This window comes from Nycticebus coucang, chromosome 11 (assembly GCF_027406575.1).
Source record: "Nycticebus coucang isolate mNycCou1 chromosome 11, mNycCou1.pri, whole genome shotgun sequence".
Classification (NCBI taxonomy): Eukaryota; Metazoa; Chordata; class Mammalia; order Primates; family Lorisidae; genus Nycticebus; species Nycticebus coucang.
This window is the reverse complement of record NC_069790.1, coordinates 117,522,040-117,539,281: the sequence shown is the minus strand read 5'-3', so window position 1 is coordinate 117,539,281 and position 17,242 is coordinate 117,522,040. Positions and strand designations below refer to the sequence as shown.

The 17,242-nt window shown below is 45.6% G+C and overlaps 1 protein-coding gene across 1 annotated transcript in view; it reads right to left on the bottom strand.

The window, feature by feature from the left end:
- CNTNAP2 (contactin associated protein 2) overlaps positions 1–17,242 on the bottom strand; it is a 1,471,582-nt gene that overhangs the window by 1,032,053 nt on the left and 422,287 nt on the right. The window contains exon 9 of the mRNA XM_053608746.1: positions 16,603–16,752. Within this exon, the coding sequence (XP_053464721.1) occupies positions 16,603–16,752 (150 nt within the window). The remainder of the gene's footprint in view (positions 1–16,602; positions 16,753–17,242) is intronic.

The window sequence follows — 17,242 nt, the reverse complement described above, 5'->3', positions numbered from 1 at the left end:
ATGAGGTTCAGTTGAAGACCAGTGCTGTAGCCGCTTTGGCACTAATTATGTTTAACTGAGTGGGGGGAGAGATCAGAAAACACAGATAGTGGAGATGTTGCAGGAAGATGAGGCCCAAAGGAGAGAAAGAGCACCCAAACACCACATTTATAAAAGGAAGGACTTTATTCACCAGCCCGGAGCTTACGGCATAGAAGAATTCCAAATGGCCGCGCTCCCTGACTGCCTTGGTCTTTCCCTTTTTATTGACAGTCAAAAAGTTCCACCCCACAAGTACCCTTCTCATTGGCTAGTTTGAATCAAGCAGGAGATCCTATTCCCACCCCTACAGAACTACAGGATTTCACAGAACTTGGAAATTTCCAGGTTTCAGGAAGTTAAGTTTACAAATTAACTTACAAGAGCTGAGAGGACCCTGCATGTGTATCCTTGTGGTCTCCTTGAGAAGACCTGTTCTTCTAGACCTCACCCTTCTCGGGTATCCTCTCTCAGAGAAGCTTAGGGATTCTTTTATGGAGAATGTATTGGAGACAAAATAATTTGAGGAGCACCTTCAGAAGTAGGCAGACCTGAATGTTACTCGGAAGATCTTCGGCCTAAATTCCCGCACTTTCACCCCACTCTCCATGCCTGAAGAAATTGTAATTTCACTACTAAAGATTCAACTGTTTTAGGATTTTGAAGGACAAAACAGTTTTTTAAATTTTCTATTATTATAAAATTCCCATGGGGAGTATAAAATAATTCTTAATCACTGGAGGGATAGTTGCGCAGGTGGACAAGGGGAATCCAAAGTAGAAAGAAATTTAGGGAAATCCCCCCCCAAAATTTGGAGAAAAGGGTGAAGTCTAGTAAAGACTTCATTTGATGACATCCTGGGTGAGCTGGATTAGAAAAATTAGCTTATTCTTAAGCCCATAATCTTTTTTTTTTTTTTTTATAATTCAGCAATAAAGGGGAAAAAACCCACAGAACCAGAAAGAATTGACTTCCCAGTTCAAAGACAGACATTTACATATAAATGTCAACTGCCTAAAGAAAACAACAGAGGCTGCCAGACAAAACAGGCCATGAATGACCATGACAAAAGGTGCAGGATTCTGTTTTATTTGTGTGCATGTAGGTATATTATTATTTGAATTTTCAGCAATTTTTTAAAATAAGCACCCTACATTCATCTCTCCTACTTGTTCAATCACAAAGAATTAGGAATGCAAATAAAACCACCAACTTCATTGAAAAGAGAAAAAGCAACCCAGAAACTTCTCTCTAGTTTGTAAAGCACTTTCTACAAGTTTCTTTTGTTTTTACATTTTTGTGTCATCACCAAATGACTTGTGGCAGCCAAGGAGAGGTGCTGGTCACATCTCCCTTCCTGCCTGAGGTCAGAGTAGGCCGTGCCCACAGATGCTCACCACGGAGGCCACGCTGGCCAGGCTGCCCTTGGCTGAGCACAGCGGGAGATGAGAACCCAGCCATTTCTGTCTGACACAGGCTTCTCACAGACAGCTGGTATCAGAGACTGTGGCCAGCACTGTCTCAGAGCTGCATGGCCATCTGGAGACCTCCCACTCACACGGCTACCTTCCCTTCCACTGTTCTTGGTCTTCAGAGGTATTCCTCTTTCACCCCTTCATCCCTCAGGGGTGCTTGCACAGTAAATCTTTTGATCATTTAATTCTGCCTTCATCTCTGCTTCTCAGAGTTCCTGAACTGGCCCTTGACAGAGATTCTGCACTTGGCCGTAGTCAGGCTCTGCACCTTCCCTGAGGCCCATCTGTGCAGTTTTAGCAAAATAATTCTGCTAAGTCAATTTAGCCAGACACTCCCATCCTCCTGGGGATGTTTGATCACCTTGGCCTGTCTTCAGCACGAGGGTTTATTGGGCTGAGGTATCCAGAATCCCCCTGATCCCTGAAGTTTCTTCTTCATAATTTTTTTTTTCCTGTTTTTGGCCAGGACTGGGTTTGAACCCACCACCTCTGGCATATGGGGCCGGCGCCCTATTCCTTTGAGTCACAGGAGCCATCCCTTCTTCATAATTTTATTTTGACTGACCCTCACTTGCCCTTGCCATATTCAGGGTTGAGCCCAATCTCTCTCCCACACACCAAAATCCTGTTGAAGTGGTCCCTAGACCTACCTCAGTGCACCTGAAAAAAGTCTTTTTTCACGGTTCCCTGTAAACAAGAATCATTAAATATTTTCTTTAATACCCAACACTCATGAAAACAAAATATACATTTAATAATTTGGTCTCATTTTCTCTCTCTCTCTCTTTGGTAAAACACTGTAAAATCAACTAGCTAGAATAATCTGTAGAAGTATTTATATTCTCCAGATATCTATCTATCTCCAGATACCTATCACATATTTACACCAGATATACAAGTCATCACAATTTTAAAATTTGGCCGGTACTTTTTTTCTACTTAAGAGCATTTTATTTATATATAAGATATTTTCTAAAAGTTCCATACACAAAACCATAATAATTTACATATATTCAAAGTTATCTATATTATTTCCTTATTCAGGGCATTATGCTCCTTGAGGCAGGAGATTTTAAAGTAACCAAATGAATACCAGGAAAAAAGAAAGCAGAGGGTGCCAGTGGTAAGTGCCCACAGGATTAAGCCAATTCTTGAAAGTCAAAGAATTTTTGTAATTTCATGGTGTTTTTCTTGGAAAACTTCTTATAATTATATCTCAAATCTGCATATTCTCAACACAAGCCAGTTTTAAGAGCTATAAAAAGGCAAAGACATGTAAACTATCACAATAATTCTAATGATAATTAGTCTAAAACATTCCTCTAATCAAATTTTACTTGTGGGAGCTGTGAAAAAAAGGCCTGGAACCTTTGGCTATGCAATGAATACTTTCTATCGTGAAGCAGAAAAACAGTTTCTGATGAGGTTAATATGTTCCATTTCACTGTGCAATTCCTTCCCTAGTCTCTGCCCTTTTCTTTTATGTGTATAATTGGAAAACAAACACAAAAAGAGCAAAAGTTCTTTGGGAATTAGACTGAAAAGAAACGTATCTCTTCTTGTAGGTACTCTCACTGTGGAACCAGATGACTTCAAAAATGGAATTTTTAAAGTGGAAAATAGTTTGCCTAGAATAGCAAATATTGATGCAAATATTTTCAAATTGTTTTTGTATGATCGGATATTGGTTAGTAAGTTAATGGAGAAAGAGTTTCTGTTATTCACTATAAAGGAGGAAGCACCAACTCTTCTAGATGAAAAAGAGAAAAGGGGCCCTACCTGAGGTGGATCCTCGCTCCCTGAGGTCCTGGCTCAGCACCGCCTTCTCACGGAATCCTTCTCTGCACCTCTCATTTTACAGGACAATCCCAGCCCCTCTCTGCCTTCCCACCACAACAACCTCCTCTCTGTCCCTTCTCTAATGTTTTTTCCCAAAATGCTTCATTTTATCAATGACTTTATTTACTATCACAATTGGAATGTAATCTGCTGAGAGCAAGGAATTTTTTTTTCTTATTTGTTCACTGCTTGATATAAATAATAATGCCAGCAAATGTTTAATAAATGAACTGGGTTTGGATTCTGGCTCTAATAATTTGTAGTTGTACTTCAATAAATACAACTGATCTAATAAACAATTGCTTTTACGCTCAAGACCGTGAAGAGTTACACAGAAGTAATGTTATCGTCCTGGATACCAGAACCTAAATTTTGCCATCACCATCAGTAGTTCTGACTTGTTTTGGTGGGTGTAGTTGGCAGAATATCATGTAGGTGGATATAGCCCTATAGCCACTTGAGCATGTACTCATTACACATGGCCACAAGGGAATGCTGATTAATTTAACCACAAATAACTACATATCAAGAACTTATGTGTCAGACATTACTTTTTCCCAGCACTTGAGATATATCAGAAGAGAATAGGAAAAGACTGATGTCCTCACCCTTTTAGTACTGACATTCTACTGGGGACTCCCTCCCACAATAGGCAAACGATACAATAAATAATGAAGGCTGTGGAATGGTAGAACATGACTCAGTGCTATGGCAATGCAGGGAGGAAGGTGGAGCAGGACCAGAACGCTGAGGGTGCAGGGTGGGAGGTGGGTGCAGGTAGACTGCTGGGTGGTGCCTCTGGGGCTGCGGGCAGCTGGCAAAGGCTCAGAGGAGCAGGGGATTCCAGAGGAGAACCACATGGAAGGAAAGACCAGACAAAAATCAAATAACAAAACTCAAACCCATAAACACAGGAGTATCCAGAAAAAAGAAAGTTATAGTGATAGAAGAAAGCAGGTTGGTTTCCTGGGACGGGGCAAGCATGGAGGGCCCACTGCAGCAGGGCAGGAATGGGGGGACCCACTGCAGCAGGGCAGGAATGGGGGGACCACTGCAACAGGACAGGAATGGGGGGCCCACTGCAGCAGGGCAGGAATGGGGGGACCACTGCAACAGGACAGGAATGGGGGGCCCACTGCAGCAGGGCAGGAATGGGGGGACCCACTGCAGCAGGGCAGGAATGGGGGGACCCAGGGCAGCAGGGCAGGAATGGGGGACCCACTGCAGCAGGGCAGGAATGGGGGGACCCACTGTAGCAGGCCAGGAATGGGAGGACCCATTGCAGCAGGGCAGGAATGGGGGGCCCACTGCAGCAGGGCAGGAATGGGGGGGACCCACTGCAGCAGAGCAGGAATGGGAGGCCCCAGGGCAGCAGGGCAGGAATGGGGGACCCAGAGCAGCAGGGCAGGAAAGGGGGGCCCACTGCAGCAGGGCAGGAATGGGGGGACCCACTGCAGCAGGGCAGGAATGGGGGTACCCACTGCAGCAGGGCAGGAATGGGAGGACCCAGGGCAGCAGGGCAGGAATGGGGGACCCAGGGCAGCAGGACAGGAATGGGAGGACCACTGCAGCAGGGCAGGAATGGGGGGCCCTCTGCAGCAGGGCAGGAATGGGGGGCCCAGTGCAGCAGGGCAGGAATGGGGGGACACACTGCAGCAGGGCAGGAATGGGGGGACCCACTGCAGCAGGGCAGGAATGGGGGGACCCACCGCAGCAGGGCAGGAATGGGGGGACCCACCGCAGCAGGGCAGGAATGGGGGGCCCCACCGCAGCAGGGCAGGAATGGGGGGACCCACCGCAGCAGGGCAGGAATGGGGGGACCCACTGCAGCAGGGCAGGAATGGGGGGCCCACTGCAGGAGGGAGGAATGGGGGGACCCACAGCAGTAGGACAGGATTGGAGGGACCCACTGCAGCATGGCAGGAATGGGGGCCCCACTGCAGCGGGGCAGGAATGAGGGGCCCACTGCAGCAGGGCAGGAATGGGGGGACCCACTGCAGCGGGGCAGGAATGGGGGGACCCACTGCAGCTTGGCAGGAATGGGGGGACCCACTGCAGCGGGGCAGAAATGAGGGGCCCACTGCAGCAGGGCAAGAATGGGGGGCCCTCTGTAGCAGGGCAGGAATGGGGGGCCCACTGGAGGAGGGAGGAATGGGGGGACCCACAGCAGTAGGACAGGATTGGAGGGACCCACTGCAGCATGGCAGGAATGGGGGCCCCACTGCAGCGGGGCAGGAATGGGGGGACCCACTGCAGCGGGGCAGGAATGGGGGGACCCACTGCAGCGGGGCAGGAATGAGGGGCCCACTGCAGCAGGGCAGGAATGGGGGGCCCTCTGCAGCAGGGCAGGAATGGGGGGACCCACTGCAGCAGGGCAGGAATGGGGGGCCCTCTGCAGCAGGGCAGGAATGGGGGGACCCACTGCAGCGGGGCAGGAATGGGGGGCCCAGTGCAGCGGGGCAGGAATGGGGGGCCCACTGCAGCGGGGCAGGAATGGGGGGACCCACTGCCGCAGGGCAGGAATGGGGGGACCCACTGCAGCAGGGCAGGAATGAGGGGCCCACTGCAGCAGGGCAGGAATGGGGGGCCCACTGCAGCAGGGCAGGAATGGGGGGACCCACTGCAGCATGGCAGGAATGGGGGGCCCACTGCAGCCGGGCAGGAATGGGGGGCCCACTGCAGCGGGGCAGGAATGGGGGGACCCACTGCAGCGGGGCAGGAATTGGGGGACCCACTGCAGCGGGGCAGTAATGGGGGGACCCACTGCAGCGGTGCAGGAATGGGGGCCCACTGCAGGAGGGCAGGAATGGGGGGCCCACTGCAGCAGGGCAGTAATGGGGGGACCCACTGCAGCAGGGCAGGAATGGGGGGCTCCACTGCTGCAGGGCAGGAATGGGGGGCCCACTGCAGCCGGGCAGGAATGGGGGGACCCACTGCAGCTTGGCAGGAATGGGGGGACCCACTGCAGCGGGGCAGGAATGAGGGGCCCACTGCAGCAGGGCAGGAATTGGGGGCCCTCTGCAGCAGGGCAGGAATGGGGGGACCCACTGCAGCAGGGCAGGAATGGGGGGCCCCACCGCAGCAGGGCAGGAATGGGGGGACCCACTGCAGCAGGGCAGGAATGGGGGGACCCACTGCAGCAGGGCAGGAATGGGGGGCCCACTGCAGGAGGGAGGAATGGGGGGACCCACAGCAGTAGGACAGGATTGGAGGGACCCACTGCAGCATGGCAGGAATGGGGGCCCCACTGCAGCGGGGCAGGAATGGGGGGACCCACTGCAGCGGGGCAGGAATGAGGGGCCCACTGCAGCAGGGCAGGAATGGCGGGCCCTCTGCAGCAGGGCAGGAATGAGGGTCCCACTGCAGCAGGGCAGGAATGGGGGGCCCTCTGCAGCAGGGCAGGAATGGGGGGACCCACTGCAGCCGGGCAGGAATGGGGGGCCCACTGCAGCAGGGCAGGAATGGGGGGACCCACTGCAGCGGGGCAGGAATGGGGGGACCCACTGCAGCGGGGCAGTAATGGGGGGACCCACTGCAGCGGGGCAGGAATGGGGGCCCACTGCAGGAGGGCAGGAATGGGGGGCCCACTGCAGCAGGGCAGGAATGGGGGGACCCACTGCAGCAGGGCAGGAATGGGGGGACCCACTGCAGCAGGACAGGAATGGGGGGACCCACTGCAGCGGGGCAGGAATGGGGGCTCCACTGCTGCAGGGCAGGAATGGGGGGCCCACTGCAGCTGGGCAGGAATGGGGGGCCCACTGCAGCAGGGCAGGAATGGGGGGACCCACTGCAGCGGGGCAGGAATGGGGGGACCCACTGCAGCGGGGCAGGAATGGGGGCCCACTGCAAGAGGGCAGGAATGGGGGGCCCACTGCAGCAGGGCAGGAATGGGGGGACCCACTGCAGCAGGGCAGGAATGGGGGGACCCACTGCAGCAGGACAGGAATGGGGGGACCCACTGCAGCGGGGCAGGAATGGGGGCTCCACTGCTGCAGGGCAGGAATGGGGGGCCCACTGCAGCAGGGCAGGAATGGGGGGACCACTGCAGCAGGGCAGGAATGGGGGGACCCACTGCAGCGGGGCAGGCAGGAACTTCCCCGGGATAAATTGATCTGAAATTGAACTATGGTAATTACCCCACAGATGTGTTACTTAGACTTGCTCCACTGTACACTCGAAAGAGATGGCATGTGCACATTTCATCTTAGTAGAAGTGTTAAAAAACAAAAAGAGAGAGAGGAAATAGAAATGGTAAAAATTAGAAGATATAAAATTAAACAAAACAGAAAAATAAATATGGGGAAGACTTGAAAATAAAAGCGTTCTCTGGTATTCTTTTATCTGCAGATTAAACTAGATATCTGAAGTTTTATTTGAAGTCTCAAATCCAGGGTATAGAATAATAGCCTGTCACGGTAAATTGTATGTGTCAATTTGAACAGGTGATGTAATATACAGCCTGTGCAATCACACACTAATCTAGGTGTCCCTGTGAAGGTATTTGGCCCACATGCTTAACACCTACAATCAGTTGACGTTAGCAAAGGAGATTATTCTTGATAATGAGGGGAGGCCTCATTCTAGCAATTGAAAGGCCTTCACAGCAAAACAGATGCCCCCCACAGGGAGCTTAGACTAGAATACACATCGATGAGAATTATATAAACACAGCCATCATAGCACAATTACTTAAAAAATAAACGTAGTGTAGCCTAAGTGTGAAGTAATACACGAGACCTTCACATTCTTTCACCACTCAGAACAAGAACTCACCCAGACTCAGCTAGCACAATGTCTAGCCCTACAAGCTCCATTCATGGTAAGTGCCCTGTACAGATGCACTATTTTTTTACCTTTTATATCATATTTGTACTATACCTTTTATATGGTTAGATATGTTTAGCAATATATATATAATCAGTCTGGTGACATGCTGTCCAGGTTTGCAGCCTAGAAACAACACGTTGTACCATGTAGCTTAGGGGTGGAGAAGCCCGTACCATCCAAATTTAAGTTTGTGCTGTCATGTTTGCACAGTGATGAAATCATCCAATGACCCGTTTCTCAGAATACACCTCCATCATTAAGCGAGGTCTGACTATGTCAAAAATTACACCTTTATAAAAGTGAGACAGACAGAGCTACGGGAGTGAAAACACAAAGTTCCATGAAGCTAGAGATTACATCTCCACGGTGGCCATGCTACGTTGCCAGAATCTAGGACACCACCAGGGTTACATGACAGACTCTACAATCTCGTTGAATATGAATGAGTGCAGATAGATTTCAGTTCTGTACCAGAAAAGATGAATGAAAACATCAAAGCATGTTTGGAAGGGAAGTCTAAGGTTTTGGAAAAGCAAGGCTAGAAAAAGATAAAAAGATTCACTATTATTTCAACTAGGGAAGAGAAAATTGAACATTGATCTAATTACAGTTAGAGGTTAAGGACTTAAATTCTCAAGGCAATAGTCATATTTAATTTTTTGAAGGCATTTCTTACAAGAGTCTTTCATGTACAAGACAGAACACTTGCTCAGTCTTTATACGTAAGATGTGGGGAAATTTCTTACTCCCAGCAAGGGATTTCATATATATCCACATGATGCTAAGAATGTTCTTTTGAACTTGTACTGTTGTTATTTTAGTATGAACACCTCTCTGGGAGCACTCCATTCTATCTTTATTACGTTAAGCCTATGCTCCACTGTTCAGTAGATGTACATTGTACAAAATTCCAAAACCAGCACAGCATAACATCAGGATAATTTATTTTTACACACATGTTATTTTGGAAAGGCCACTATTACACATTTTTGTGGGCATGTGTAGCTTTCTTTATTTCTGGCATTATTATTATCTACAAGTTGCTAGCATTTTCATTTCTTTAGTAGGGGAAGGTTCCCATTGTACTACAATTCAAGGTCAAGTTCAAAATTCCTCTGCTAAAAATTTCCAGGTCAGTAAAAGCAATGAAGGTAAATTCTCTCTGCGCATCCTTAAGTTGGTCCTGCTCTCAGCGACTGCTGACTCCAGATTTTAGCTGAATGCCCTTTTCTCCTCACTGGAAATGGTGGTTCCTTACACCTGAAGTGTATTTTCATACCAGTGAAACCTTTTCTTTAATAATTAATGGACTTTTTCTGTTTTACACAAAGCTCTCTAATATCTATCAGGGATGAGTTCTCATTCTACTTTACAAGTGACAGTGCAGAAATCCCTCGGAAATGTAACTTCTGATTACTTTTCTCATACTCAGAGGTCATAAAATCACATTCAGGAATCTGACAGGCAGCAGTGTTTTTATCCAGTGTGGCCAGAACTTTAATTGTTGTCATTGCTGCTGTTGTTTGAATGCCTCTACCCTTTCGTTATCCCCATTTCCTAAAATTTGTGTTTGACTTTTAACTCCCACAAGAACTATTTTTGAGAATAATATAGAATCAGAATTATGAATCTCCTTTGATAATTAGACAGAACAAATCACCTATACCTTTGTATGGGATAAATTGTGTCCTACAAAAATTATGTTGAAGTCCTAACCCTGGGACCTATGAACGTGGCCTTCTTCAGAGGAAGGGTTCTTACGGATGCAATTAGGCTGAGATGAGATAATGGTGATTAAGGCTGTTCTTATCAGAAGGGGGGCATTGAACACGGAATCACAGAGGGAGACCACCACGTAAAGATGGTGGCCGAGACTGAAGTGATGAATCTTCAAGTCAAGCAGTGCTCAGGACCACTGGCAACCGGCAGCAAGCACACCAGTCAGAGCACCTGCTACGATCCTCAGGGACCTCAGCGCCTCACTGAACCCTGGTTTCAGACTTCTATCCTCCAACATCATGGGACAATACATGTGTGTTGTTGTAAGCCACCCGGTTTGTGGCACTTCAACGTGGCATCCCTAGAAAACTAATACACACCTCAAACAAGTTTGTCTAGGATTCTGTTTTCACCTTGGTGAAGTGACACCTTGCCTAACATACTGTGTTGTTAGTAAGATTTGTCTTACTCCATTTTTGTTTGCTTGTTTGTTTGCTTTGGAGAACAGCAAAAAGGAACTAGAAAACAAACTTAAACAATCGATTTTCTATAGGTGTAAAAGTAGGCAACTGGGCCCTCCTACGGGGCCCTCCTAGGTTAGCAGTTAACACTAAGTGGGGGGCTACAGGGCCTATAAATACATGTTCCGTGATGGACTGGTCATCCCAAGGGCTTCTGGGAAAACATATGGGAGGCTTTTCTTGACTAATTCACGGAGTATATTAACATGCAAGGCTTTCGGCGCCCAAAGGCATATTAACATGCAAGGCTTTCGGCGCCCAAAGGCATATTAACATGCAAGGCTTTCGGCGCCCAAAGGCATGTTGGTATTTTCCCATAAATAGCTGATGAGCACAGGAACTGGCAATGCCCTACTTTACTAGAGAAGTATTGATACATATACACACACACACACACACACACACACACACATACACACACATACACACACACACACACACACACACATACAGCAGACCTTCCATGGTGGGCCCCTCCCTGCACTACCCACCTCCTTCAATGGTCCAGACATGTACCATACACACTTATCAGTACAGTGGGCCCAGTTCCTTAAGTTGACCACCTCCAACCGTGGGCTGGATTTTTCCAGGCCTTTGGGTGGTCGCCTTACGGAGGGTATACTGCCTTTACACGCCTATCTAGTAGGCTATTGAAATCCATGCTGCATTGATATAATTGAAGGGTATCGTTAAAGACTTCAAGTTGGTGTCCTTCAAAAGGCATATTGAAACACCAATGGCCAGTGAGTGGGAAGGTGTCAGGAGGCGAGGCCTTGGGGAGGTAGCCGGGTGGTGTGGGTGGAGTGCTCAGGACGGCGTCAGCTCTCTCTGCACTCCTGTGTGCCCACGAGTGCTCGTGTTCTCACTCTCTCTCCACAGGAGGGAGGTATAGTGAGAAAATGGCCAAACCAGGAGGGGGCCTCATAAGCACTGAATCTGCCAGCAGCCGGGTTTAGGGGTTCCCAGCCTCCCCCAGTAAGGAGTGCACATTCCTGCTACGTAAGCTGCCCTGCCCAGATCTTAGCATTCTGTCACAGCATCCCAAGCTGACGGAGGCCACAAGGCACTGCTGTGCTGGAAAGGGATGTGCCCTTGTGTCAGTTGTTACTAACACCAATTCCACCACCCTCAGGCCCCCTCCCCCCCCGAGGCCTCCTCTGGGCCTCCACTTGCTTTGCGACTTCCTGCCATCTGCCTCCTACCCCAGCTGTGCCCCTGGGAGCTCCCCTCCAAGAAGACCATCTCTAGAACTTTCTTATCTCTCCCCTTTAGCCCACAGCTCTTTTCCTTTTCAGTGGGAAAACAAAGGAATGATAAAAATACCCAAACTAAGAAAATTCATAAATTAAAAGAAATCTTCCTACTCTTTCATAACTGTGGGCCCTGGCCTGTTTTCGGAAGTCTATTATCAAGTAAGCAGTTGTTAAATACATTTAATTTTTGTTCTTATTATTCCTTTGATTGTTAAAATTAATGAAGTGTTATCTACAGGGATTCTAGGAGGTAGAGAAAATACGTTGAAGCAGCTAAAATGTCTTTTGCTGAAGAAACATCCCAAATGACTAATTGCCTTTTTTATTCTACTTATTCCCAAGAAAGAACAAGGCAGAAGAATTCTTAGTGCTTAAACGTCTGATCATGTGTGTTATGAAAAAGAGCTAAGACCTTTCCTGGGATTAGTAGGGAAGAAGCTCAGAGAGATAAAATTGCACACAGGTGTGAGACAGCCCAGCAGGCGCTGCAAAGGGAGGATACACCAGGATTGAACTTCAAAAGCATGGAAGTGTGGGCGTGTTTGGGGATTTGGAAACTAAACTGATAGGTGGGCAGGAAAGGCTTTGCTTAAGGCTTTCAAGGAGCAGAAAAAGTATGGGGTTCTGTTTTGTTTTATTTTGTTTTCTTAGTGACGATGGAGGAAGAAATACTTTGATTAGTGCAGAATTTGATGGTTAATGGGAGGTCTTTAGACGAGGAATGATCTGAGGGGTCAAAACGTCCTTCAAAGGTGTTGTCTCAGAATAAGTTAAAAAAAAAGACTCAGATGAACTGGAAAGACAGTCAGCATTTAGCATCTTTTAGGATCAGACTATAGAGGCTCACGAGTTATGCTGTGCAATGTTCACAAAACATATGATACTGCCATTTAAGTGATTAAGAAAAATAAGATAAATTATAAAAGGATCCCTTAAATAAGTGGTAATGCCATGATCTTTGGATGTGCACTGTAAGGTATACATGATTCCAAAGCTTTTTTTTTAGAATAAAATCAATTCTTCTTCCCACTATGCTACCCCGTTTCCCCGAAAATAAGACATCCCCCAAAAATAAGACCTACTTACAGGAAAGATAAGCTGTCCCCTGAAAATAAGACCTAGTGCATCTTTGAGAGCACTGTCTTATTTTCGGGGAAACAGGGTAGTATTTCTTAAGATGCATTTATAATAACATTTAAAACTTACCTTAAATTCTCTGCCCAGACAATAGGAAGTTACGTGAGTAGGCGTGTGTTGTGGCTGAGGGACTATCCAGAGGCCGCTCATTTTCCCCTCGGGAAGCCACGAGTGTGAGGTGGTGATGAGCATTGCAGCCACTCCAGAGGTCGCTCCCCTGAGAGTTTTGCTGTCTATTCATCGAATCAGCTTAATCCATTGAATCTACTAACCCTCTAGTCAACTCAATGCCAAGTTGAGTTTTCTTTGGTGAAATCAGTGGTGTTTAATTTACATAAATGTTGGGTAAATGTTAGAAAATATACCTCAGAGGTGAATATAAAGGTATGAAGGATATGTAGTTTGGCAAAACATCTTTTAGAGACAGAAGTGAAGTTAGTACACGGTTCCTGTGAGGCCTGTGACCTGAGCACTGAAAAATGGTTCTGGAATTGGGATCACTCAGGGACCCACCCAGATACATGTGATTAGGAGGCTTTCCACTGCTGGGCCCTGGGCAACAGTGCAGCCAAACCCACTGCATAGTGTCGCCACTACAAGGAAACATGTGACTCAAGATATGGCAGGGCAGAGAGCTGGGACTTCCCTGAGCTCACAGAAGTGTTTGTATTAACAGTATCGCAGAGTATAAGCACCAGAACTTGGCCTATGCCTTCCTTTCATTTGCTCCCTGGGGTGCAAAGCTATAGGAGAGTAGCTAATTCTCACACACCCCAAACTTTTCAGTGACTGATGTGGTCTTTCAACAATGATCTACAAGATGCCATCATTTGCTGACAGTGAGTCCTAAGGACAGACCAAAGACCCAAGAGGAGGTCAGCATTCTCATCACCAGGCTTGAAAACCACAGTCTGGAAAGCAATAGTAAATAGCACACCACATAACCCTCACATCCTACAAACTCCATACCGCGAATGTGTGGTTATAGCTATTTGATTGCCCATCCAGAACAAAATAGATGAAAACAGGCCTTAGGCCTTCAATAAGCTTATCCATGGCCAAAAATATTCCAGTCAAGGGATGAATAGAGATTATCAATAGCTTTTCAAGTGATAATTGCCATCCATTTACTATGATACCAGTGAAAGCTATTGGCCAAAAGCCCATTCATACTGAATATGTTTCTGGAGGGAAACTGGTTTGGCTAGAGAGTTATTTTTTCTCACATCAGTAAGTTCAGTTTGTTCATTCATAGGTATCTTGTCTGACTTTCATCAATTGTTTGTTGAAATCCTTTAAAAAGTTACGTGGTCTTAACTTCCATCAAACACCATAAAAGATTAAAGAAGCAGAGGCCTAGTTCACAACTTTTATCTTTAAGTTGTCACTAAGCAGATGGGGAGAAATGCCCTGGGGCAGGGACCTTGAATTCAGGTTGGCTAAAAATTCAGTGGCAAGTCAGGAGAGCTCCCAGGGCTTGTTTCTTCTGCTGGGAACAGAATGTCTGCCTTGCCTGTTCCACTGAATTTACTAATTTATTCATAAATATTTATTGGTTGTCTACTGTATTCTGGGATTCTTTCTAGGACATTGGGATATAGCAGGAAACGAGACTCACAAGATGACTGCTCCCCAGAAGGCTTACTCTAGTGACTAGAAAATATATACACATATGGTGATTTTTAAGTACAATTTATATAAATAATAACAGGTATGCAAATATTAATAGAAATATTTTCAGGGGCAAATATACGTAACATATATTTTTAAGTTTAAACCAAATAATTTCCTGAGAATGTGATGTTTTCAAGATCTCACATTCCATGAATTAAGATGAGAAAAAAAATAATCTAATGAAAGAAGAATTGATCTAAACCATACAGCATCTAGTACATTAATAAAAGAAGCCTTCAGAATTCATTAATGCTTAAAAAATCATTTTCTGTAAGGATGCATTTCTTTGGTTAGAAAATATGACAGGTCCTTGTCACAATACTCTTTCACGCTTGTAGAAATTAACCTAAAAGAATCCTTTTACTAATCTTTTCCTTATTTAAGAACCAAGATATTTGTAATAATATGGCTTCTCGTGTAAGTTAGTTCCAGGTTGGGGCTGAGATTCTGAATTAGGTGAATTCTGGTGATTCTTAAATAGTCTTAGAATTCAGGCAATGAGGATACAATGAAAAAAGCACCATCATGATCATTTTCTTTCTTTCTTTCTTTTTTTTTTTTTTTTCAGACAGATTCTCAGCTGTCACCCTGGGTAGAGTGCCGTGGTGTCACAGCTCACAGCAACCTCAAACTTGTAGGCTCAAGCAATTCTCCTGCCTCAGCCTCCCAAGTAGCTGGGACCACAGGCACCCACCATAACGCCCGGCTATTTTTTTGTTGCAGTTGTCATTGTTGTCTTAGCTGGCCCACTGAGGCTTGTCAAACCCACAAGCCTCAGTGTACATGCCTGGCGTCCCACCCACTGAGCTCCAGGCACCACGGATCATGATCATCTTCTGACGGTGTAGCGTAAAAGCAGCCAAAGACCCAAAAGGAAGCCAGTATTCTCCTGACTGCTGGGTTTCAAAACCAAACCTTGTAAAGTGACAGTGGTTGGGAAGCTTTACAATGCCCCACACTAATCCATGGCTCTTGAAATTTACGCTCTTGTGCAACCCTTTTCCTTGAAGTGTGGGCTGGATTTAGTGACTCAGATCTAACAAACTGTGTGTAACAGAAGTGATGGGATGTCACTGCCAAGATTGGATTATTTAAAAAAAAAGAAGCATTCTATAATAGACATACTCTTATTTTATAATGTGAATGTTACTTTCTTTGCATTATTATTATTGCTTAAAATGTCAATGTAGCAATTGTCTGATTCCCTTTCTGAATGTATTTATGTTCGTTCGTTCTTTCCAAGGTTTCGTTTCTAATCCTTATCTTAAGCTATTGTTATCGTTATTATATTTTAAGTCTTTTAAATTTTGTGAAGGCAAAAAAAAATGGAAACCTAATTAACATGTGTATATGTAAAAATAAAAAAAAGAGAGAGAGAGAAAATGCTTATGGTTCCTAACTTGAGAACTTTCTGGCTTGATTACTGGTTCTCTTCCTCCTCTCTCTTTTTTCCTTCCTCTTTCTCTCACTCTCTTTCCTCTCCTTTCCCCAGAAGAAGCTGCATGAAGCAGAGGAACACCACCGAAGGTCCCCTGGAGGTCACCTGGAGAACTGAGGCATCACCACCATCAGCCAGCACCCACTGCCAAGCAGGTGATTATGCCTTTCGGAAACAGACAAACTGGCTCAGTCAAGGTTTTAGTGATGCTGCCACAGTCAACAGTCTGAGGGGAACCTCACAGCACACCCTGCGTCAGAATCACCCAACTACATCATCCCTGCATTCCTGACACAGAGAAGCTGTGAGATAATAATTAGTTATTGTTTTGAGACACTAGAGTTTGGAGTCATTAGTTGCAAAGCACTAGGTGATCAATACATAAACTGAGGACCGGAACCTCTGAGAATGATTGATTTCAGAGTCTCAAGAGTTGTAAGTCAAAGATTTGAATTGCACCAATTCAAATTCATCTATTGAATAGATGAATATGATGACATCACCTTAGTACCTTCAAGAAGAAATAACAACATTCATCTCTTTGCTAAGTGGGATTATAGAGATTTTTGTGTTTTTTACTTGTTTCATCCTAAGATTTACTGAATCTGTTGCATCAAATATAAATCGATCATAATCAAATTTTATATTGACAGTCCAATTTTAGCAATGTATTAGTTAACCAATAAACAAAAAAGTCTTACCTCCAAAAAAGTACTTCTCGCCAGTTTTAACTTGAAGAGGACTATTTGTTCGAACTGCTGATGCTTCATCTCCGTCAATAGTGAGAATGGCAAAGTTTTCCTTGGCCAGGAAACGGACCTCATGCCACTGTCCATCATTCAACCCAGAACCTGGTAAGTACAAAAGAAAAGTCAGTTTCTTTGCTTAAAAATGTTCAGTTAAATATAATTTTTAATATCAAAAAGTAAGAACATTACAAGTAAAAATTACATATTTTTATCTAGGAAAGTAAAGTTCTGCTTAAAATTCACTTTGATATCTCATGTTTCCTTAATGTAACGAGTGGTTTATACTCTGGCGGACTGAGTAAACCACGACATACAAGTAACCAAGTCTCGAGGAAGACAATTAATGCCATTGGGGGACTTCGAGAAAAGAACGGGTTGAATAAAGTCATTTAGTGGGAATTTAGTAGGAGACAATGAACTATTTTAATTTAATAACTTATTTTCTGGTTAGCTTTGCTGAATCCAAGTCAGATAAGAAAATAAATTTCTGGTTCTTATATAATGTCTCTTTCTGTCTTAAAAACCTTCAGTTTTTCTACTGTTTATTTTTCTCAATAACCTTATCTGCCAAGTACAGCTTATAGAAATAAAG